At 43.0% G+C, this 25,441-nt stretch overlaps 1 protein-coding gene across 2 annotated transcripts in view; it reads left to right on the forward strand.

Annotated features, from left to right (window-relative positions):
* Fmnl2 (formin like 2) overlaps positions 1-25,441 on the forward strand; it is a 267,830-nt gene that overhangs the window by 205,986 nt on the left and 36,403 nt on the right. For both annotated transcript variants that reach the window (XM_032903289.1, XM_032903288.1), the window contains exons 9-10: positions 386-479; positions 25,101-25,175. In XM_032903289.1, coding sequence (XP_032759180.1) covers positions 386-479; positions 25,101-25,175 — 169 coding nt within the window. The remainder of the gene's footprint in view (positions 1-385; positions 480-25,100; positions 25,176-25,441) is intronic.

Below are 25,441 nucleotides of genomic sequence, written 5' to 3' on the forward strand. Positions count from 1 at the left end.
GAGAAAATATTTTTCTATGAGCACAGCTGTAACCTGGTACTTTTCCGGTCTCCTGCATAAGAAGAAATACTAGAACCGTGTCATGTGGAATTTTCATGGCTCTGTTCCTGCAAGAGACGTGAAAAGCATTAATTCCAGCTGATTTTTAATTTCGCCCTGTTAGACTCTTAGTTAAAGCTGACCACCACACACACCTTCTCTAGTCACTGCAGACTGCGTATTTAGGGAGGTTCCAGAATGTGCTTGGTGTCCCTCAGTTACCGAGGGTTTAATGAGTATGCAGGCCAATGCTCTACTCCTCGAGTGTTCATCCTGGAAGGAGCAGACGACTCATCCTGTCTTCTTCAGTGATTTATGTCTTTCTTTCCCCTTCTTGTTTTGACAGAACAAAAGCTCTTGTCTTGGAGCTGTTGGCAGCTGTTTGTCTTGTCAGAGGCGGGCATGAAATAATTTTATCAGCTTTTGATAACTTCAAGGAGGTAGGATGCATAGTTTTGATAAGAGTATACAAATGTCTTCCATCTTTGAATAGAGTGATTCACACTTTCATTGATCCTAGGACTAAGGGAGCATAAGTAGCTAATTTTCCTGAGGCATTACTGAGAGGGGAGCAGTGACTTTAGCTCAGTTTAGTTTATGTGGCTGAAGAAAGCTCTCTTTGGGTGTCTCGCTTCTATCCTATGTTAAAACTCTTTGCAGTCGTCATTTCCCTTTGGAGCATGGCGACAGTCATTGGGCAAGCAGGCTTTGATGTGCACACATTGAGTTAAGGTTTTTACAGTGTAAATTCCAGTAAGCTTTATAAACTCTTTCATCATAGTTACTTCTCCCCAATCCTATTTATTTATTTTCATTCTTTTGCTGGATTCTATCTATGTAAAACAAACCCATTAAACCTGCCAAATAGGGACACTTATTGGAGGATTTTGTGTTGGAAGATCTCTGTTAAAGAGAGGTGCTATTATAAACACACACATGCTTACACACACACTCATAGGAAAGTTAAGACTGTGTATAGAGGATCACAGACCTGCAGTCCCAGCACTGGGATATCTGGGGTAGAGTCGTTGTAAAATAATTTGCCTACATAGTGAGTTCCAAATTAGTCTGAGGTACATGTTCCTCCAACAAGGAAACAACAACCACCACCACCACCACCACCACCACCACCACCACCACCACCACCACCACCACCACCACCACCACCACCACCACCAGTGAAGCAAATGGGCATGTGATTGAAATAGAGACCGAGGGCTGGAGATTTGGTTCAGTGGTATCAGTAGTAGTGTCATGATATTTGCCAGCATGTACAGAGTTCTGTAGGTTCAGTTACCTGCAGTCGAGGGGAGAGAAGACTGATCTGAACAAGAGAAATCATTGCACACAGATAATATTATACAAGTCAGGCATTCATGAAAATATCAAGACATCTCTACTAAGGAAGGAACCAGTTTTCCTTGGGTATAGTGGGCAGTGCTGTGGCCAAGCCGACTGCCTCTATATTCCTAGTGCCTACGCCCCACATCTCAGACCACTTTAAGTTAGGAAACAACTCTGGGAGAATGTTGAAAGCACTTGGAGCCCCAGGTTCTGATAGGACCCTCAGCCAAGGTATACTTTAGCCTGGTAGAACCATTTAATTCCAAATATTTCTAGATTAAGACTCAGAACTACCTGGGTGTAGTAGTGTATCCTTTAATCCCTGGAGAGGGAGGGAAGGAGTGGTGCTGTGAATCTGTCATGGCTGGGAGCTCTTAACCTGTGAGCAGTGGGGTGCACACTACTGGCCTTGGCCAGTTGCTCCTTATCCTCGCCAGTGTTTAATGATTCTGATGCATATCTGTGTTATTATTGGCACCTGAGAAGACCACCAAATAATGCCTTTAAAAATAGATCTAGCCTCTGTGGTAGTGAAGTCATACCTGAGTTTTCAATGGATGACGAGTAACAGGGAATCCTTATGTTCATGCATGGCTCTCAAAACAAATGAACTTTCAATGTAAGAATGTGTAAATGCTTATCTGTGACTCTATAGATCATGGATTAATATATTCACATTTTACATCTACAAATAAGGGGGTATGTTGGAGGGATGATTTTAAAATGCAAGATAAATAGCATATGTTTGTTGATGTAATCCCCAAATCCATGCATGAGTCCAGACTTGAAAATATCACATGTTGTTTCAATCTCATACTGAGAATATCACATGCCAAGTCCTGTCTACACTGAAAATATTTACTGTAAATGTATTCATGACCATAGCTGAAATACAACTTTAATAACCATCTGATTATACTGTAAGTCAAATTATGTATTAAAACTATATCAGGGGGCTGGGGATTTAGCTCAGTGGTAGAGCGCTTACCTAGGGAAGCGCAAGGCCCTGGGTTGGTCCCCAGCTCAAAAAAAAAAGAACCAAAAAAAAAAAAAAAAAAAAACTATATCAGGGGCTGGAGAGGTGGCTCAGCGGTTAAGAGCACTGACTCCTTTTCCAGAGGTCCTCAGTTCAACCACATGGTGGCTCACAACCATCTGTAATGGATCTGATGCCCTCTTCTGGTGTGTCTGATGACAGCGACAGTGTACACACACACATATATATATAAAATAAATAAATTTTAAGAAAAAACTGTATTGGATCTGACTTAAACTTTGCCTTATAGAAGGTGCTTTGGTTTTGTTTTCTCATACTTACATATTGAAGACACAGACGGGCAGAGTCGAGTCAGATCTTCTGTGTTAAAAGTTTTCTGTGTGGGCTAGAGAGATGGCTCAGAGGTTTAAGAACGTTGGCTGCTTTTCTAGAGGTCCTGAGTTCAGTTCCCAGCAACCACATGGTGGCTCATAACCATCTGTAATGGGATCTGGTACCCCCTTCTGGTGTACAGGCACACATGCAGGCAGAACACTGTATTCATAATAAATAAATTAAAAAAAAATATTTCTGTGTGTTTTAGCTTTTTAGGAGACATCAATGCTTATTTGAGGAAATCTCCTAAATCCAGTCACTGGCAGGTAGTGTTGAAAGTTGTATTATGACCTGAATGTGTTTAAAGCTTCAACAAAACCAGCTCTTTGGGACTCCCTTTTCTATTCTGCATTTGACTGGAGTTTTGGGTCCAAATACAATTCCATTCAGCTCAGTGCTCCTTAAATTCCTTTCTTTCTCTCATATATCTATGTGAATCAGTCCTTTTCTTATATATCAAAGCAAATGGTGTTGTTGTTATGATTTTTTTTGTTTTGTTTTGTTTGTTTGTTTTGCCAGAAATGTCATTGGAGCCTTCTGGCTTCTGAGGAGCTAGGATCTAATGCTTTATGAAACATCATGTCTCTGTAGGATGCTGGTCAGTAGATAACATTCACAGGATCACCTATGGTTGAGAGCACCATGCCACACAGAGACTGCTCGCCTTTAGTCTGTAGCAGGAATTATGCCTTCTCTGTCTTGAGCCAATATGGTTATTCTGTCTAATACGACCAGTTGTACAGGTTAATATGAATGGAAAATGAAGCAAATAGATTTTTGGCCCTTGACACGTATGATGACTTCTTTTCTTATGGTTCAGTTAATGTTAAAGATACCAGCAATCTTGCTCTGTTTTTTTAAAGTTGTTGTTGTTGTTGTTGTTATTATTATTATTATTATTATTATTATTATTATTGTGTGTATGTGAGTGCTGGGTCAGGAGAGTGAGGGTGGGGGAAGGGGAAGATGTCAAAGCAATGCTCACATCATGGCAGAGATGGGATGGGTTGAGGACAGACTATGGGAGCTGATTCTTCCTGTTATTGACCTCAGTTTCCAGGCTTGCGTTTTTATCAAGCATCTTGCTTGTCTTCATTTTGTTTTCAAAAGAGTCTTGCCCTCCGTGTTTTCACATCTAAAATATGTGCTTAAAATAGAGAGTGCACAATTTAATGAAATTTGAAGAAGGATATTAACCCAATTTTATGGGATATTGCTGATTGCAGTGGTTCTCAATCTGTGGGTCTTGACCCCGTTTGCAAACTACTATCTCCCAAAAACATTTATATTATGATTCATATCTGTAGCGAAGTCCTAAGTTAGGAAGTAACAGCAAACATAATTTTATGGTGGGGCGTCACCACAGCTTGAGGAACTGTATTAAAGATTCTCGACATTAGGAAGGTTGAGAGCCGCTGGCTTATTGTGATGAGGTTTGGTCTAAGGCCAGCATCACTGAGCAAGCACATGTGTTACTACCTCATTGTGTATGATGGTGAGTTTTGGTGATAGAACTTCCAATGGCAGCTTGTAGCTTGTACCTACAGCAAGGGTATGAGTAGTTGGAGATTAGCTCATTAATAGCCAACCACAGCACTCCTCAAGTTCTTTGCTCTAAGAACAATTAAGTAAAAGGAAGTCACACGTCTGGGCTTGGTGTTGAAGTGTCTCCTCATGAAAATTTATACCCCTGAAATGAGGACCAGGGTGAGAACAAGGACCATCTGTTTCTCCTCATTGTTCCCTTTATCCATATGAAAAGACATGCAGCCATCTTCTTGAAGTCCTGTCTTATATATTTTGAGTGTTGAGTCTTTGAGATAGGGGGAAAAAAAGCCATGTTTGGAATTCCAGAAATACTTTGTGTTCATATTAGTTCAGGGTCTTTTTTTGTAACAGACTCGTATTCTAACATACCAAAGGAGGACAAGAGACAAAGAGACAGGACAAGGCCAGCCTTAGAGATGGGTAGGCATTCCTGGTATGGCTAGCCTGTTGGTGTGGTTGGCCTTAGAGATGGGTAGGCATTGCTGGTATGACGAGCCTGCTGGTGTGGTTGGCCTTAGAGATGGGTAGGCATTGCTGGTGTGTCCAGCCCATGGATAGCCTATGCATTCATCCTTGAGAGAGGCACCCTCAGCTCTGTTTGGTGTTCTTTTCCCCCAAGCATCATGGACCTTGCCTAGTAACTCATGGGCTCATAAAACCTACCAACTGCCTTGACCAGCCCTCACTGTAGATTCAGAAAGGTTCTATCTAGTTCAACTCCTGTGAGTTTTCAACCTAGACTTTCTTTTCTTTTTCTTTATCCTTCCTTCTTTCATGCCCCATTATAATCTATAGTTGAGAGCTTGCCCTACTTGTAAAAGGTACTATAAAAAGTACCAGAGAAAGTTTGCTGTGATGGCAAAACTACTCAGGCACAGAACACTGCACTAGAACAGCCTACTGTGACGCCACTGATAAAACCTTGAAGGTTTTGAGCCATCGTGTCTCCCAGAATGCTGGAAGGTACCCCAGGAAGCCCTCAGGATTCCAAGTCAGTTATAACTGTCTTCAACTGCTTCTATAACTGTAACATCTGGTTTGGGGCAAAAGCTGTAGTTTGGTTAGTAAACACTTTAATGGCTCCCACTTTTGAACTTCAGTATAGACACACAAGCCTTCTAAAATGAGTCACTCAAGGCCACCAGATCTCTCGTATGCAAGACTTTTGGCAGTAGCCTTTGTCCCACCCCCCATGCTAGACATTTTCCTAAGAAGGCTGATGTGGTTTAGCTACTGGGCATCTGAAAGCACTTGTACTATGCATTATTAACTTGATTTAAGAAAGCCTGTCAAGAGTTATTCACAGTGGTTCAAACTGGACAGGAAGAAGAACAGACATTTTGATGTGTTCCCAGAATCCCTCTGAGTTTAATTTCATTGACTTCATCACTATTTGAGGGCATGAGTTATAAATCTAGCATGGGCCATCCAAGTAACTCTGGGAGTACTAAACATTTTAAACATGGAAGGAATGTATTCGATACAAAGAATACTCTCTAAGACATAGTCCTAGAGTGTGTATGCATTCCATTATATTAGCCATAAACTAGATTATCTAATTTATCAGGACCTATCTGGCTGCTATATTTTCTTGGGTATGGGTAGCAAAGTCATATGCCCTATTAACACAACTATGTGGTCTTATTTATGTGGTGTCAGTGAATGGATAGCACACTGTGACCCTAGCTGTAGTTTTACTAAGCTCTCTGGTGCTATGGGTCAGTGTTCATACTGAGATGTCTGAGACTGCCTCCACTTCTGTTGTATCTAGGGTCTCTCAAAGGTGATAGTGTTGATGGGGAGTCTAGAGTCGAGAGCTCCCTAGAGAATTGTTTGTATTGAGTCCACACTGAAACACCAAAGCATCTGGAGTGTAATGTCTGGATGGTAGCAGCAGCCACATTCATACTTAAAGAATGGTGCTTGCATGCACATGCTAGTTTCTTCTTCTAACTCCTTCACTTCCCAGTCTTTAGCCTATTGGATGGTACAACCCACATTCAGAGTAGGGCTTCCCCCTCATTTACCCCCACACGTCAGTCCCCTCTGGAAACACTTCCATTGATAACACATCCAATGCTTGAGCTGCGCTAGACATTCTCTGTGCAGGCATATTGACACTCAGTAGCAAGCATCACGTTTGCCTTAGTAGGGGATTGCCTAAGATTTTAATTGTTTCTTATTTTCTTTCTCCTCTTTGTTCAAGACAATGATCACTCCTTATAATAAAAAGCTTGATTAACTTTTTGATTGGTACTAGGAAGGGTGATCACTGCTTCTTTCAAGGGGGTGGTTTTGAGAGCCTTCCCAGAAGGGAAGGGAAGCATTGCCTAGGGTTCTAAGTTTCCTGGTAATGATGAAGTTATGATCACAAGCGCCTTCATCCGCTAGTAGGGAATGAACACCACTATCCTGCTGATGATAGGATGAGTCATGCTTATTTACTGAAAATGCAAAGTCAACTTTTTTTTAGGGACATTGGTAAACACTGGAAATCAAAAAGTAACCTGTAGCCCTCCCCAAAAAGGGAAGGAAGGCTCGAAGGCAAGTTGAAGAAGTAGATACATTTGACAGTTGAAGTACTAGGTTCTCAAAAGGTAAATGGAAGACGGTGGCCAAGGGAGATGATGATCAAGACAAGGTGTGTGTGTGTGTGGGGGGGGGGAGTTTGGTGCGTGTTTGCGCATGCGTATCTGTTTGTTTGTCTGACTGTCTGTCTGTGTTTAAGGCAGATGAGTCAGAAGAAATGTGAGGCAAATGGTGCTTGAGTTTATCTTTATCTAAGAAGAATCAGTTAGGTAGCATCACCATTGTTATTGTCATTAATTTTTCACATGACCTCCGACTGGTTAGGTATCCCAGGCTGGCCTTGAGTTTATCTTTTCTTGTCTCAGCCACCTGGGTGCTGTGATTACCGGGTGTGCCTCTATGCCTTCATCTGGTGGTTACAGGGGCGTGCCCCTGTGCCTGTCACCCTCAGGTGATTGTTGTCTTAGACGAGTATAGTCCTAGTGGCTTTAAGCTCCCCCCACCTTTTTTAAAGTCTTGTGGTCCTGCATATCAAAGTAGCAAATAATCAATGTAGTAGTTTTCTACAGAATCCAGAACAGTGCCCGTCCTTTGTTTTTTACCTTCTATGTTCCTTGGTTCATAGCACCTGCCTCTTTCCCTGCTACCTATTTTCAGAGTCTTTGGCTTCCTTTATTTAAGAAACCTTGAGATCAATCCAGATGGTCTCCTGATCTCATACTCCTTCACTTACTCAGTGTCCATGAAACACCTTGTACCACATAAGGTAACGGTACCAGGGTGGGCACATGGATACTCTAGTGCACGGAATATGTAATTTACCAACAGACAGGTAAAGAGAATTAAGGCTGCCATTTCGTATCAAGATTGTCTTTTAGTGAAGTTGCCCCATGCCTGAGAAGAGAAAGTGGGGAATGCTCATGAAAGAGGCCATGGCTAAGAATACACACGGCCTTCATGTTTCCAAAGCCTCCAAGTGAGGGGGCAGCAAAAGAAATGTACTCTCCCATCGCTGGCTATTTACACAGCCCCCATTAGTAAAGAAATGACTGGTTCTTGGGCTTGGAGCTGAGAGCCCCTTGACAGTGGACCCAGCATGAGATCAGTTGATGGGACAAGGTGTGGGTTGGCCTATGTCGCTTGTTTCAGAATTTGCCATGATGTTTCAGAATCCTTGGTCTCTTCCTGCACCAACGGCCTGCTGCTGTTTATTCTAAAATCTGCAGGACCTTTGTTCTCTGTGGGCCTGGGGAACTGAAAAGAAAAATAACTAACGAGAAAAGAGGAAGCAGAGAGGACTAAGGGGCTCAGAGGCATACCCAGCTATCTGGTGACCTGGCCAGTTCACAATGATGCAGGCGCTTTTGCTCATCCTGACTTTAATGCAGACCCCTCCCCAGCCCGACTGCAGTTCTCGACAAAGAGGAGCTTCATTTTCCTAATGGAGCAGCCACGTAAAAAAACGGGGTGTTGCCTCCTTTGTATTTTTACTCACATAAAAATACCCCTTCTAAACCCCATGCCCTCTGGCAACTGTAAAGCAGTTGGCACTCGTGTCCTCGTTTTATATTCTTGGAAGAATGCCCTGAGAGAAGCAGCGAGAGCTGTGTTCTGGCGACATGCTGGGTCTCACAGGCTTGGGCGCTGGTCTTCAAGCCTGGGACTTTCTTTCAGAACTGGCTTATTGACATTTGTGTGTTCTGAGGGTTTTAAAGGACACGAGGACAGTATGAAGTGTGTGCGTGTGTGTCTGTCTGTCTGCCTGTATGTATATATGTATGCGTATTGTGTATGTGTCTATATGTATATACAATCACACATATGTATTTATATATACACACACACACCAAGTTACCAGATGCCTGAGAATAGAAAGAATCTCTTCTCTTCTCTTCTCTTCTCTTCTCTTCTCTTCTCTTCTCTTCTCTTCTCTTCTCTTCTCTCTCTCTCTCTCTCTGTGTGTGTGTGTGTGTGTGTGTGTGTGTGTTAAAGTCCAAGTTATTGTAGCTTTGGTAGAGTCAACATGAAAATGGAGGTTTTCAGCCTCTCATTAGGACTTGGTAGTCATGTCCAGCATAGATTTATGCAGGGTTATGTCGAATGTTTGTTTTAGGGCCACCTCACTTTCTTCTGTGTCCACCCCCTCACTTCTTCATTCTACACTGACTTGTATGGTAAATATGTATTAAAACAACTTCGTCTTGTTGCTGAAGAGGTGGCTCAGAGGTTAAGAGCCCTGACTGCACTTTCACAGGTGCTGAGTTCAATTCCCAGTGTCCGTATGGTGGCTCACAACCATCTATAAATGAGGCCTGGCGCTGTCTTCTGGTGTGCAGGTATACATGCAGGCAGAATATTGTATATGTAATAAACCTCAACAAAAAGGAATATTTTCTTTAACCCCCCCCCCTTTAATTGCTGGCTATGTATGACAATGCATAGATACCTATAATTCTAGCACTGGGGAAACAGAAGCAAGTCATTTGAAGTTTCAGAGTCAGCCTAAAGCTAGCCTACACTACATGAGACCTTCCCTCAAAAGAAGTTATAATTTCCCGAGACCTTGTGTTTAAAATTTGTTCTAACAGGTAGTTTTCTATCATGTGAAAATAGAAAGCCTTTTTAAAGTGTCATGAAATTGTAAGCTGCCAGTTGTTTTTAATGGTTTGAAAGTCTATTGCTAAGAGCTACATTGACTGCTAAGGTTCTGTCCTAGCTCTAGCATAATTCTGGAAGGCTAGACATGTTAGCTGGGAAGAAGGGTAAGGTAAAGCACATTTGTGTATATTTATACATGTGTGTTAGTATGTGTATAATTACACAAAGATACTGTATGGGTAACAATTAAACCCTAGAGCACAAATGGCAAGACTGGCCATGGCTGTCCTAGCAATATAGTAATATGGTAATATAGTATGTTGATTTCTGTTGTGGGACTAGACCATCACCTACATTTTATACATCTAGTTTTCTTTCCTAGCAACGGCTGGTTACCTTTTGTTTACCATTTGTCCTTACCACCTTTCCTTAAGAACTACTAAACAAGCTCGGAGGTCATGGAAATGTCTGGGGAGTTGTTAAGCAGTGTACAGATTTTGTAGCATGAACGAAGTCTGGTCATTGGGACTGGGAACTTGACAGACAATAGAAGGCATGGTGGGTGTCCTACAAAGGTTCCTTGACTTTTAAAGGTAGACCTGCCTGCAAAAGGGATTTGGTAGAGTACATGTGCACCAGGATCAACAGTAAGAGAGAGAGATCCCAAATGTGCAGAATATTGCTTATTTTCAACTCATTATTATAATTTAACTCCAAATTGTAGGAACTTATTAAATTTGACTTCCTGTGAGTCAAACTGAAATTTCAGTTGGAATTGAAACATTTATAAAACATAAACATGTTTGTATGAGAAGTCCATAATAAATATGTAAGGGTTTTGTGTTATGGTTTCTCTCATAACAATGAATAGTAACTTTCACAAAAAAGACATGAATACAATTGTTGATTCTTCTCTCATAAATATCAATAAATCTGTCTTGTGTATGAATTATATATATGGTTTAAAGTAGAGAAAATACTAGAATGTTTTCTGCATAAGCGTTTGGCTATATATTGTTTAGTTAATGCCCTCAGGCCCAATGCATATGGCTGGTTCCCAGGTGTGAGTAAGAAGTGACGAGGGAGGGAGGCCTCGGTGTAAGTGGGTCTGCCCTCATTCTAGTCCGCTTCCCTCTGGGACTGTCACCGTTCAGCTCTGGGTTTATACAGTCTTACATGACATGCTGTTATACCCCAAGCACTTTCTAAGTATGTCCCTATATTTTCCCACTAAAGAGCAAACATAATAAAAATAGCTACAGATAAGGTAGATTCTTGGAATGATTTTGAATTACTAGTAAAATTCATGGAAGAACGAGCAATTTGTAGGGATCCAGTGAGAAAGGAGGTGCCTTTTAAGCTGGATCTTTTTTTTTTTTTTTTTTTTTTAAAAGGACTTGATTTGGTGGAGAAAATTTCATGAATAGAGATTGACAGTGTAAGTAAGACTACATGGTTGATTAGGATAACATCTCCCCATTTTACAGATAGGGGAGAGTTTAGGTATCTCCTATATTCTAAATTCTGCAATTCAGATGTCTCCTATGAGCATCCAGTTCCATCATGTGTGGCTCTAGAGAGAACCACCATCAGACAGCTTCAGACAAGGGTCTGAATCCTTAGTGGAGGTTCCTGGCCCTGGAGTGATCCTGGGGAAAGCAGGCCAACAGCTGTCACCTTTAGGGACCGAGTGTTAACACGGTTAGCGTTCACAGAGCTCCAGGATTGTGATCACTACTTACCATTTATTTGTGACTGCCCTAAAACTGTTGCAGAAGATAGAAGAACTCAGTGTGGCCCCATTCAAGGAAAGAGCAGAGTCTCCAACAGGGAACTGTGCCTTTGAAAAACACTTGTCTCTGGAGAGTCTAACTCAGCAGTCCAACCGGAATGGCAGTGACAATGGCAAGCATCATTTTAAAAGCTCACGGATGCTGGGACAGTGGCTATGTGGTGAGAGCACTTGCAAAGAACCCAGGCTTCTGTTTCCTTCAGCCACATGGAAGCTCATAGTCATGTGTAACTCCAGTTCTGTGGCATCCCACGCTCTCTTCTGGCCTCTGTGGGTACTACACACATAGGCAAACTCCTGTAGATACAGAGGTAGACAAGAATAATTAAAAAGGAAAAAAATCATTAAAGTTACATTGGTTCCTTTGATGGTCCTTACAGGCTGAAGTCTAGAGATCTAAACACATACCACAGTCTGCCTCACGTCCTGCTGGCCCCTCCAGAGACTGTAGGTCCTGGTGCTGGAAACAATGGGTTGGAAATACAGGCAGTATACATGTTGCTTCCTCATGTGTTTACCAGCCTGTCTTCCCAAAGGAAGAGTGGCGTCACTCACTTGGCAGTTGATGAGAATGTTTTGCTTTAGGTCTCCTGTTGGGAGGATGGTAATGGTAGTGCATGAGGCCATGTTGGGTTGGGAAGAGTCCCTCATCTCCTAAGTAGACGGTGACCAATGCTCTGTTGATGATATAGGCATGCAGTAAATTAGAAGAGGCAGCAGTCAGTAGGACAATGAGAATACAATTTTAGGAGGGTAAATAGAGTCTTAAAATCAAAGAATGCCAAGAGTTAAAAGCGAGATGTGACAGTCTGATGCCTTTAATTCACTAATGACATTGGCATTCAGGTAAGATCGAATAGTCCTAGGAGAGGTCCCCAGAGTAGCAAACCAAGTCCCTAAAGGACAACCTCAGCCATCATACCCACAGATCTCAGTATTAAGATAAACACACTCCATTTACGATCACACTTATAAGACTAGAGAGATGTCTGGTGCTCAGGAGGGCTTGCTGCTCTTACAGAGGACCCTAGTTCCCAGTACACATAGTGGGTGGCTCACAAAGAGCTCCAAGGAATTTTAACCCATTTTAGGACCTCTACAAGGCATCTACATGCATGTACCTTATCTCCCTCTCCTCCTCCCTCCCCACCTCAATCTCTCTCTCTCTCTCTCTCTCTCTCTCTCTCTCTCCACCACCACCTCTCTCACATACCACACACTTTTTTTTTTTTTTTTTTTTTTTTTTTTTTTTTTTTTTTTTTTTTTTACACACACACTTTTTAAAATCTTAAAATATTTTTAAAGGCAATACTTAAATCTCCAGAATTATGACATCAATGAAAACCATAATTAAATATTGTAGGATTACACTTGTATCTAACTCTTGACCTGTTCCAATGTGCTGGCTAAGTGTTTTGTCAGCTTGATACTAGGTAATGTCATTTGGGAAAAGGGAACATTAAATGAGGAACTGCTTCCATCAGATTGCCTGAGGGATGTTTTCTTGATTAATGATTGATGTGGGTTTCAGACCATTTGTGGGTGGAATTATTCATGGGCATGTGATCTTGGGCTCTAAAAAGGCAGCCATAGCAACCTTGGTGTTCCTCCATGGCCTCTGCTTTGGTTTCTGCCTCCAGGTTTCTGCCTTGAGATCTTGCTCTGACTTCCCTCAGTGACGGTCTGTGTCCTGAGAGTACTGAGCTGAAATAAACCCTTTCCTCTCCAAGGTGCTTCTGGTTATGAAGTTTTATCACAACAATAGGTATCCTGTCAATGATGACCAACATTTCAGGTAGCCATTCTAAACAGAGAGGATTCCTGGGCTCTAAATCGAGAATCGACTGAGGACCTCCACCAGTGAGACTAGGAATCTGTGCCTTTGAAAGCATTCAAGGTTTCTAGGCAGTTTCACTGGGGAACTAGTGGCTGAGGCACTCATATGGTTAAACCAGCTCTTTTGACTATAGACTAAATAGCTCCATCATAGAATCCATTCCGCTTGCATTTGAGAAACACCAAAAAGCCCAGGTTACTATCTTGGGGTATCATGGGGAACATGATATATCTGAGCAGGAATTCGCCCACTGACCGACCATGAACAACCACTCGCATAGGTAAAAGGTATCTTTGTATTGTGGTAATTCACAGCTAACCATGGGTTCCATCTAGAGCAATAGAGAATGGATTTTTCCATGCAGAAGGAAGGACAAATGGACAGTAAGAAGACATATCACACTTGAGTAGCTAATGAAAAGTGACTGTCATTAGTCACTGTTCCACTGCTGTGAAGAGACACCATGGCCAAGGCAACTCTGATGAGAAGATTTCTTTGATTAAAAGAAAGCATTTGGCCAAGGGCTTGTTTACAGTTTCAGAGAGTTAATCCGTTTCCAACATGATGGGAAGCATGGCAGCACTGGAGCAGTCCTTGAGTGTTACATCCTGATCCTTAGCCAGAGAAAGAAACTCTGGGCTTCTGAAACCTCAAAGCCCACCCCTAGTGACATGCCTTCTCCAACAAGGCCACACCTCTTAAACCTTGTAATCCATTCAAAGTGTTCCATTCCCATTCCAGGCATTTAAATAGATGAGCCTATGGGGGCGGCCATTTTAATTTTCAAGGCAGGGTTTCTCTGTATAGACCTTGATACCCTGGAACTCACTCCTCACTCTGTAGACCAAGCTGGTCTCCAGCTCAGAGATCCCTCTGCCCTGCCTTCCAGGTCCTGGACTTAAAGGCTTGTAGCTTTGGAGGACTTCCCTACCTGCTTTTTTTGGTTATCTTGAGACAATGTTTCTCTGTGTAACAGCCCTGGCTAGATTCCTGGAACTCACTTTGTAGACCAGGCTAGCCTTGGACTCTGAAGAGATCTGCTTGTCGGTCTCCTGAGTGCTGGGGTTAAAGGCATGCACTACCATGTCCTACTCAGGAGCCATTATTATTCAAACCACCACAGGGATAGCAGTTGAATTCAGAATGAGTAATAACAGATTAATTCTGTGGTAGTTAAAGATGCCTCCAAAGCACTGGGGCAGCCTGGTACACACAACAGAAATAGACATTAAAAAGAGCTTAGTGGTTGTGTCCCTCCTCCTCCCTCCCCCTCCCTCCCTCCCCCCCCCCCCCCCCCCCCCCCCCCCCCCCCCTCCCTCCCTCCCTCCGTCCCTCCTTTCCTCCTTCTCTCCCTCCGTCCCTCCTTCCCTCCTTCTCTTCTCTTCTCTTCTCTTCTCTTCTCTTCTCTTCTCTTCTCTTCTCTTCTCTTCTCTTCTCTTCTCTTTTCTTTCTGAATCCTTTATTCTGCCAGCAAAGAAATCCAGGTCAAGATGCTTTGAAAGAGGCAAACATATTAATCTTTAAACTAATGGATTAAATAGCTCCTATGTATAACTGCTTGGTGGATATCCACCATGACATGCTGTTGACATGGCTTGGAAACCATGGAAGAGTGTGAATGATTGCTCCTGACTCTCTTAAACTCCTGTATGCTCAGGTTCAGATTGTTCCACTATCACTCCTCAGTAATGAATCGGGCAAAACTCTCTGACGTGGTTCCCTAGGAAGGGGCTCCAAGAGACCCCTTCATTTCTGCTGAGGGAGAAGAAGCATGCAAACCAGATTCACATTTGTGTCTACATGACGTGAGCAGCCATTACACAGGTGTAGTTTACAATCCCACAGGAACTGGGAAGGTGTGTGTCGGAAGGGTGGTAAATGCTGTGTCCCACATGAAAGATGAAGTACTAGTTAGCACACATTGCTCATATCTAAACCACCCTACACACTTGGTCAAATCATGATGGACCATACTTGCCACCCTGCTGCTAAGCTTCCTGTCATGATTACCACAGACTAAACCTGTAAAACTGCAAGTGAGCCTCCCAATTAAATTGCTTTCTTAAAAAAAAAAAAAAGATTAATTTATTTATTATATAAGTACACTGTAGCTGTCTTCAGACACACCAGAAGAGGGCATCAGATCTCATTACAGATGGTTGTGAGCCACCATGTGGTTGCTGGGATTTGAACTCAGGACCTCTGTAAGAGCATTCAGTGCTCTTAACCACTGAGACATCTTTAAACTCTGTCTTGCCTAGATAAAGCAGTCTGCCCCATGGAGGCTGAGACATCCCCACCAATGAGAAGCAAGCAAATGCAGTCCCTGCCCAAATCATCATGCTGTTCTTCAACATCTGTTAAAGGCATTTCCAAAGGACCCAAACCATTTGCATACAGCCAGGGTCCTGGGTGGCAAGAGGACTGTGGTTTAAAGCATTTCTAATGGTGGGGAGGGTTAGGGGATGATTTCCCTACAGGCTCATAATGGAGAGAAGAAGGTATCACTAAAGTTTTGTAATGAAGAACATTTTCTTGTGCTAAGATACAGACACGTAACCTTCAACCTCACCGAGGAGACTTGACTATCCATACTAACCCCGTAGCCACTGCCAGCTCCCAGGGTGCCCGTGTCCACCTCTGACATAGACACACAGACACACAGACTCATATACAGACACACACATACACAGACACACAGACTCACATACAGACACACACAGACACACAGAATCACATACAGACACACACAGACACACAGACTCACATGCAGACACACACACAGACACACAGACTCACATGCAGACACACACACAGACACACAGACTCATATGCAGACACACACACAGACACACAGACACACAGACTCATATGCAGACACACACACAGACACACAGACTCACATACAGACATACACACAGACACACAGACACACAGACGCATATGCAGACAGACACACACACACACAGTCATGTTTGAGGACTGAATGTAAATACTTCTGGGTTAATTATATAAAAATTAAGGGCCCCTTGCTTATGTGTTTTCTTCGTGCCATGTCACCTTGGGCCTGTTTCAAGTACTTTTTCTCTTGTCACAGTAACGTGACCTGCAGAGCCCCTGCAGGAAAGCACCATTGTAAGCCATTCTCTCTTATGACTCAGTAGACTCTCCTTTTGGGCCTGCTGTTGAACAAAAGTTCCGTTTCCTTTTTCAGGACGTATGAAGCAAGCCATGATTTTATACTTATTTCTAGTTGAAAAGCATCTTTTACCTTCTCTTGCAAACAGAAGCAGTCTGATGGCCTTCGTGGCCAGTGAAACCACTGCTCTAGGGGACTCTGTAGTTGCCAGGACCTCTTACTTCATACACACTTTCCAAATGACTATTGTGATAGAAGCAGACTCTTTATTGGACCTGCTGAGGAGTCCTAAGAACTTAAGAATGAAATGTTCATACTGGACAATTTCAACTGAAACCCTGTTACTTTACTCCAATAAAGTAATAGTGAATGGATTCTGTAGTGATCTTAACCCCCTCTCTCTCAATGAAGAGTAGGTCTATCTTTGCTGGAGAGACACTAGGCTGAGAACCTGATGTTTCACTATTAAACAGTCCTGTGAAAACTTCAGTCATTTCCAGATGGTTTCAGACATCCAGATGTTCAGTGGTAGGCACCTGAAGCACACAGACTTAATTTCTGTGCATGCATTTTAGCGTGGGTTGCATAAAGAATTGTGACAGAAGAAAAGGGCTAATGAAATCTCTAAAGACTGACACATTGTGGGGCTGGGGAGTTGGCTCAGTGGTTAAGAGCACTGAATGTTCTTACAGAGGATCAGGGTTCAATTAATTCCCAGCACTCATGTAACAGGTCACACTGCAACTTAAATAGCAAAGGTATAAGTGACTTATTTCTGAAATATTCCCAGTGTCCATCCTGGATCTCTTCAGTTCAGTAGGCCTCTTACTCAATTACATTTCTCCCTAGGTGCTTTAGAGCATAACCCCGTTCATGTCAGGCAGTGTCTGCAGGAACACACAGCAGTTATTTAGTGGTTGCTGCATTCACGTCAAAATAACATCACAGAATCTGGGACATGCTAGGGCGACAGCTGTCAACTCATTCTCTCCCCTCACTTGATTCCCAACAAGCATGCATCTTGACTCCAAACAGCCCTTGACCTCGACGACCTGATGGCCAATAATCTCAGACCAACAAGAGGAAACTACCTAAAGGTGATGCTACTCCTGCTTCCTCTTTCTCTTACTCTTTCCCACACTCAACCAGCCTTAAATCAGGGAGTCTTGCTCTTAGCCAAGTGGTACCCCACATTTGTAGTTAGGGTTTTACTGCTGCAAATAGGCACCATGCCCAAGGTAACTCTTATAAGGACATTTAATAGAGGCTGGTTTACAGGTTCAGTCCATTATCATCAAGGTGGGAACATGGCAGCATCCAGACAGGCATGGTGTAGGAGGAGCTGAGAGTTCTATGTCTTGTTTGGAAGGCAGAGAGGAGAAGACTGACTTCCAGACAGCTAGGACTAGGGTATTAAAGCCCATGCCCACAATGGCACACCCACTCTAACAGGGCCATACCTATTCCAACAAGGCTACATCTTGGAATGTACCACTCCCTGGGCCAAACCTATATAAACCATCACATTCCACTCCTTGGCCACTATAGTCTTATTAAAACATATGAGTCTATGGGGGAGGGGTGCATACCTAGTCATGGTATAATAAGAAAGTAGCCCAACATTTAGCCCAACTTACAAAGTCCCCATAGTCTATAGTAGTCTTAACAATGTTAAAAGCCCAAAGTTCTAGGTTTCTTCTGAGATTCATTAAGTCACTTAACTCTAATCCCCAAAGCAATTAGGAAACCAGCTAGACAAACTCCTAACTGCCTCTCCCTGGCTGATGTCAAAGTGATCTTCAGATCTCCGGCTTCTTTTTCATCTTTGTTAACTGGAATAAAGTTCTCTCCCCTGGACTGGTTCCTCTCCCTGTTAGCAGCTCTCCTCAGCAGACAGCTCACCACTCTGGCATCTTTAACGTTTTGGGGTCTCCAAGTCAACTTCAGCGTCACAGCTTCTTGCTCTGATGTCTGGGATCCACACACGGTCTTCTGGGCTCCCCCAAAGGGCTTGAATAACTTCTCCAGCTCTGCCCTTTTTAGCACTGGAGCACGTCACCTCAGTGATGCTGGTCTGTTCTTAATCAGTGCTAATTTCTTAGCTCCATCTAACCAGCATCAATTGTCCCAGTGGTTCCTTCTATTCTTGACTCTAAATCCAGAGCCAGATGGCTGAAGCTGCTGAGTTCTGCTGTTTGCTGGGGCTGGAACATCCCCCTCTCTCCCCATCCCCGCCATTATACTGTTACCAACTTAGTTTTACAGCTCTCTCACTGCCTAAACCCGACTGTCCTGGAACTTTCTCTGTAGATTGACCTTGAATTCAGAGAGCAGCATGGCTTTGTCTCCTGAATACTGGAATTAAAGCCATGTACCGTCATGCCTAGACTTAAGCTTTTCCCCTACTCTGTCTCCGTCTGGCCTTGATCTCAGAAATCTGCTAGCCCTCTCCTGAGATTAATGGCGTGTACTACCTTGCCTGGGTCTAAACTTTCATGGCCACTGTTCCCCAAGATCCAGATCAAAAAGCCCGTGTGTTCCAGCCTCAAGATCTGGATCACAAGTTTATCTTCCACTTCTGGATTATAGTTTATCCCAGATTAAAAATCAAAATGAAAACAATACCCAAGTAATAATAACACCTAGATATCATATCCCTTATTCAACAGTAAAAGCATAGATAATAAGCTTAGGTGGGTGGGATCTTGCCCCAAAGTCACTCTTAATTTATCTCCTTGAATATAGGAATCTGCTCCATTTCACCTCCTGGTGCCCCTTCATTACTTGAACCATACATTTCATATTTTTTCTCTTTTAGCTTGCTCCTTTTCATTAAAATGCTCCTCATAAGATTAAACCAGAAACAGTCTCTCCTGGGCTCTTTTCAGACTTCCCTTGTCAATTCAATTAGCACAAATCTCTTTACCTTAGCTTCGTGTAGACTCTTCAGACAAGGGCATTAAGCAGACACATTCTTCACCCAAATACTACAAAACAGTCTCTAGGCCACATTCTGAAATTCTTCTCCACTGAAACCTCTTGAACCAGGTCTGCACAGTTCAAATCACTCTCAGCAAAAGACTTACATATTCCTAGTAGGATTTTTCCATTAAGCCCCACTTAAAGCATTCAGTTGCTTTCCAAATACAGTTTCCAAATCCATGTTCTTCCAAACAAAAGCATTGTCAGGCCTCTTACAACAATACCCTAGTCCCTGATACCAACTTCTCTTTTAGTTAGGGTTGTACTGCTCTGAACAGACACCATGACCAAGACAACTCTGATAAGGACCACATGTAATTGGGGCTGGCTTACAGGTTCAGAGGCTCAGTCCATTATCATCAAGGCAAAGAATGGCAGTGTCTAGGCAGGCATGGTGCAGGAGGAGCTGAGAGTTCTGCATCTTGTTCCAAAGGCAAAGAGAAGACTGGCTTCCGGACAGCTAGAACTAGAGCATTAAAGGCCACACCCACAGTGACTCGCCTCCTCCAATAAGGCCACACATCCTAATAGTGTCACTCCTTGGGCCAGCCATATACAAACCATCACGCCCTTCTACCCAACAGATAGTGGATTTGGGCAGCAGTTCTGCAAAGTGGTCTGTGAACATCGAGGACTCTTGTGGCCCTTCTGTAGCATTTATCAGGGTAGTGTTTTTAAAATCATAAAGTGCCACTTGCCTTTTGTAGCCAGCACGCGCACTGGAAAGATGAAACCAACAGGGATTCAGTAGCAGACAAATTAACTGCTGTTACCCTAGCAGGGATCAAAAGTCATCAGAGTTCTCTATTCATGATTTAAAAAGCCAGTTTGGGGGCTGGTGAAATGGCCCAGCGGCTAAGAGTACTGGCTGTTCTTACCAAAGGCCTGAGTTCAATTCCCAGCAACCACATGGTGGCTCATGACCATCTATCTGTAAGGAGATCTGGTGCCCTCTCCTGGCATGTATGTGTACAGATAGCAGAACACTCACACATTTAATAAATAAGTGAATAAATATAAATTTAAAGAAGTCCACTTTCACCTCAGAATATATTTGATGAAGCAGTGAAAAGTACTGATTTTATTATTCGTTTATGTTGATGAGATGAGAGGTTTACATGATGAAACAGCGCCTAGCTGAAGTAGTCCCACTGTACACAGGACAGGGAGAAGCATCCTGCATCATTCCAGTTGTAAAGCTAGCTACTCCTTTTTCCACGTGTGAATGAAAGAGAGGATGAAGAGGCCTGGGCGTGGTTGTGCACACCTTTAATCCCTGCATTGGAGAGGCAGAGGCAGCTGAATGTCTGTGACTAAGGCCAGACTGATCTACAAGTGAATTCTGGGACAGCCAAGGGTTTACAGTGCAAGCCTGGCCCCTCTGTTTCCCCATCCAGATGCAACCAACTGTACTATTCGGACGTAATTCTTGCTAGTCATATTTTGAAGACGAACCAAGTGAGCCTTTAAAAACAACTGGCCATATTTTGTTTCCCATGACAAAGTTCAAGACAACCAGTGAAAATTGGGAACTTTGGAAAATTGGCTCTCTCCACTGAGTACCCATCAGCCTCCTCAGTTTTAAAGATTCTTCTGAATACTGGTGGTAAAAATAAAGAATAGCATGGTTTTTAAATAGTGTATTATAAAAACATATCATTATGTAGAAGATCTAAAATTTTCAAATGACCACTGAATATTGTCGTCAAATTATACATTGACATACAGGAAAGGCAAGTGGATTTAGACCTACTGTGTGAGGTTGTAGTGTGCCTTCAGATCCATGTATAGCCCGGACTTAAACTGCACACTGGTTCTATGTTGTAAAATTTCAAAGAAGAATAATACTTCTGCTACATGTTGCTGTTAAAATACTTCATGCTCTCCACATTTGTGTAGGGCTGGGTTTTTTTCCCCTAATTCAACAAAAACAACACAAGTGACTGCATGAAAAACTGGGTTTAAGAATTGCACCTTTTCTTAAGCTAGACTTTTCGTTTTGTTGCATCTTAAAGACAGGGCGTCTCTGGGTTACAGCCTTGGCTGCCCAGGTTTCCTAGAACTCACAGAAATCCACTTGCCTCTGCCTCACAAACGCTGGGATTAAAGATGCACACCTCCGCCTTGCTTATTTAGCTAAACTTTAAAAGATACGCAAGTATGCTAAACAATGAGACTGAGTTGTCTTCTCGTTCAAGTGTGTATGTTGAAGCTCCGACACTTAATGTGACACGCACGCACGCACGCACGCACGCACGCACGCACGCACGCACGCACGCACGCACGCACGCACGCACGCGCGTACACACATTCACAGATTTAAAATGACTATTCAGTCTGATAACTGTAATCATTATCACATAATGTTTATTTTGTTATTTTTTCCCCCTACTTTCCATATCTATGGGTTTTTTTTGTTTGTTTGTTCATTTTTGCCTGCCTGCATGTCTGTGTACCATGTGTGTATCTGTTCCTGAAAGATGTTAGAAAAAGGAATTGGAAGCCCTGGAACTGGAGTCATAGGTGGCTGTGAGCTTCCATGTGGGTGTTAGGAGTCAACCCTGGATCCTGTGGAAGAACGGCCAGTGCTGTTAACTGGTGAGCCATGTCTCCAGTCCCTATTGTGTTATTAGTTTATTATTATATATGCCTCAAATTTTTCCTTGTTATTTTTAGTATGGTAAATACCAAATGACCTGCAATTGAAAAGTTCTTTGGGGTTCTTAGCATTTTACAAAATGAGTTTGACCCCAAACTTTAGATTCCCCTACTTCTCCCAGGTGCAGGGTGTACAGGTAAACATGTAACCATGTAACCGTGGCACAGCCCTAGGTGACACAGCCCCCCTAGTTTTGTTTGTGTGCTGGAGACAGGGTCCCATGTGGCCCAGGGTTATCTTAATCTTGAGAAGTAGCATCCAGGGATTCCCTTGAGCTCCTGATCCTCTGGCCTCTGTATCACAAGTGCTGGGTTAGAGGTTTGTGCTTCTGTGCCAGTTGCTAAGGTACTGGAATTGAACCTGGGGCTCTGTGCATCGTCGTCAACACAGTACCAATTATGCCATATACCCAGTCTAAGATATGAGTTGAATTCTTCAAGCCTTACTTTTTAGTAAATGGTGGGAATCTGTCTGTTTGGTTTTTGAGACTGAATTCCAGGCTAATTTTGAAGTCATGATAGAGGCGAGGATAACTCTGAACTCCTAATCCTCCAGCTGCTATGTTAATAGTAGAGTGACAGGTGAATGCCACCACACGCAGGTTGTGGAGTGCCAGACACAGAGTCCAAGGCTTGGGCTAAGCAAGCACTAGATAAATTGCGCTACAGCCTCAGCCACCCATGATTAAAAACCAAAACCTGAAGGAGAAAATAAAAGGTACAAATTCTAGCCCAAGCCAGAATCAACCAGGCCCTATGAAGAACTCCAGAATGTTGTGCGTCCCCATGAAGATGAAGCCACATGAAGCCTCAGAGATTGCTAGAGCTTCCCTTCTACAGAAAGGAACCCTTCTCTACAGCCCTGGTGTTTACCAAGACCAAGTATAACCCTGTAATCCCTGGGTGTCTGAGATGTGTCTACCTATATATGGAGGCTCTTGACAAGACTGGGCATTCTTTATCCCAAACGCAGAAGAGTTTAAATTTCAAGCAAGAAAATAATGTGACCATATAAAAACCAGCTCTCCCCCATGTGTGCTAGGCAGGACCAGAGTTCCCAGTTTGGAGAATTGGTTAATTGACAAGCATTCAGCTTTGTCCGGGGAGGCTTGACATGTTATACATCAAGCTATCAAACACACATATGCAGGGAAGAGAGAATCACCTTTACCAGCGCACTAACCGTATCCATGGCACCCACACAAAGGAAGCACTACTTAACTTGCCTTACACCTATTCCTGGAAGCAGCCTCAAAATGGAAATGCACTGTTGCTCTTGGTTGTGTACCAGCAAACCTGGAAAACCACAAGTGTAGCTGGCGCATAACTGGTGAGGAAGGAGCCCTCGTATTCCACAGCCAAACAAAACAGAGCCTTGCAGCTCCTGTTACCCTCGTTGGCGACTCCCAGCCTCAGTGACGCAGAGCTTAGGGGTCAGGTCTGTAAGACTTCAGCTTCAAGAACATTGACTGTTGGAGTTCGGTCAGGAACTGCCGGGCCATTTTCTTCTACTGATGTCTTCCAATTACGAATGAAAACTTAGTATGACTGCACCCTTGGCAGAGTGAGACACCAAATGAGAGAGTTGGGAAGGAGCCTCAAGTCCCACTGTGGGAGAAGAGTAAATGGATGCTGAACTGCCATGGGCAGAGCAGAGTGGGGTGTATGACGGGGGCCCAGGAGGGACATGTCAAGCTTAAATAATGACTGCAAAGCTCCGTCACTCAAGAGCTACGTACGCTAGCAATGCTTCCACACAGAGGCTCTTATTAGCGGGAGGACTAACTGCACGGCCCCCAGGCCCAGCTCATGTTTGCTAGGATAGAGAGCTGAGTTTTAAAATGAGACTCACTGTTAGCCACAGCAGACTGGACTGGAAAGGGCACCAGGATAGCTCAGCAGCAGTCTTCCATAGGTATGATATGGTGTGCCTCTCAAAGGCACATATGCTAAAGGCTTGGTGCCCACAGGTACTGTAGGCCAAAGGGTAGGTCTCAGTTCATTGTTCATGGCCCCAAGGAGGCATGCAGGAAGCTGGACACTACCGGACCTCACTCCTGAGTTCACAGAATAAACAGTCAGCTCTGCCACGTGCTCCCTCATACTGTGATGCCTGGGGCTCACCAGGGCCCAAAGCTTTAGAGTCAGCAGCTCTTAGACTAGACTTTCCAGAAGCACAAGTCGGGGGAACAAATCTGTTTCTCTTTATAATTTTGTCTCATCTTTCATAACAGGAGGCTGAATGACACCAGTGTAAAGTCACTTAAAGTGATGTACTTTAAGTTTTGTTACCATGTGACTTCTGTTCTTCGTAAATAGAAGCACCTGTTACTTCATTGTCTTGGCTAGTTTCAGTATCATGAACTAAAGAAGCACATAGCTCTTGGAATTATATATATAAGCATTATTACATTATGAAATGCCACGTTAGGGACTTCTTGAAGCTTAGCCTAGCTATCCCTAAAATCACAAATGAAATCACAGTGTTTAGTCATTAGCATGTATGGCCTGGTTTAGCATGTAGATAGTTCAAGCGAATACTCTCCAAGGCTAAATGAATTAACTAGTGCATATAGGGTTTGTTTTCAACAAAGCTACCCAAGGGCCATGTGAGAATTAAGATTCATCTTTGATTTTGTGAGTGTCTTCAGAGAGGAATTATTTTGATGTAAATGTTTGACTGTTCTTTACTGTATCTAACTTCCATGTAGATGAAACATACCCCAGGATCCTGCAAGTCTGAATATTTTACATGTTCAATGGAAATATCAATTTGAGCTAAAATGTGTGTGATTCAGGCCTCGGGGTGCTACTGTCTAAATCACTGGAAATTATGTCATGCTCTCAGATTATTTAATTGAGACAGACATGAGAGTATGGCTAGTCTTCCTTACGAGGAGTTTAAATGTAAAGCTATTTACATCTTTTAGTATCTCTGTCTGGAGTGCATGCTGGTAAGACAGGAAACCCATAGCCAGTTTTCGTGAACTGTACTGTGAACACATACTAAAATCCTTGGGGAAGAGCGAGGACCCTGAAGGAGGATAACAGGAAAGCCATACGGAAAAGAAACCACGCACCCACATCTGGTCTGCTTCATGCTGTTGGTTGGAGGCTAGCTAGCTTTGAACAAAAATAAGGAGTATATATGTAAGAGAGAGAAAGTACTCTGAAAATAACTGTTAATACCAATATTTCTTTAGCTAATTTTGGGATGCTTCTGTTTGTAATGTCTTATGCATGATGACCACGTGTGTTTCAGGTCTGCGGAGAAAAGCAGCGTTTTGAGAAGCTGATGGAACATTTCAGGAATGAAGATAATAACATAGATTTTATGGTGAGTTACCTTGGCATTCCTTTCAGCAACACAAACCCAGTTTCAAAACACACGGCCACATTCAAGTCTGCCCAGTACAAAGCTCAGGAAAATGAAGTTAGTGATCCGCTCTAGAATGTTTTCTGTATGTTCCCTTTCTGGTGCTTTTTCCAGGTTTACTCCTTTGATTAAAGGACAGAACTGCTGATAATTTAACGAGTAAGAGGGAAAGTCTCATGGTTGGAAAAAGGAAGTCATGACCTAGTGTGGATGCCCATAGCCACCAC

Source organism: Rattus rattus, chromosome 5, assembly GCF_011064425.1.
Source record: "Rattus rattus isolate New Zealand chromosome 5, Rrattus_CSIRO_v1, whole genome shotgun sequence".
Lineage (NCBI taxonomy): Eukaryota > Metazoa > Chordata > Mammalia > Rodentia > Muridae > Rattus > Rattus rattus.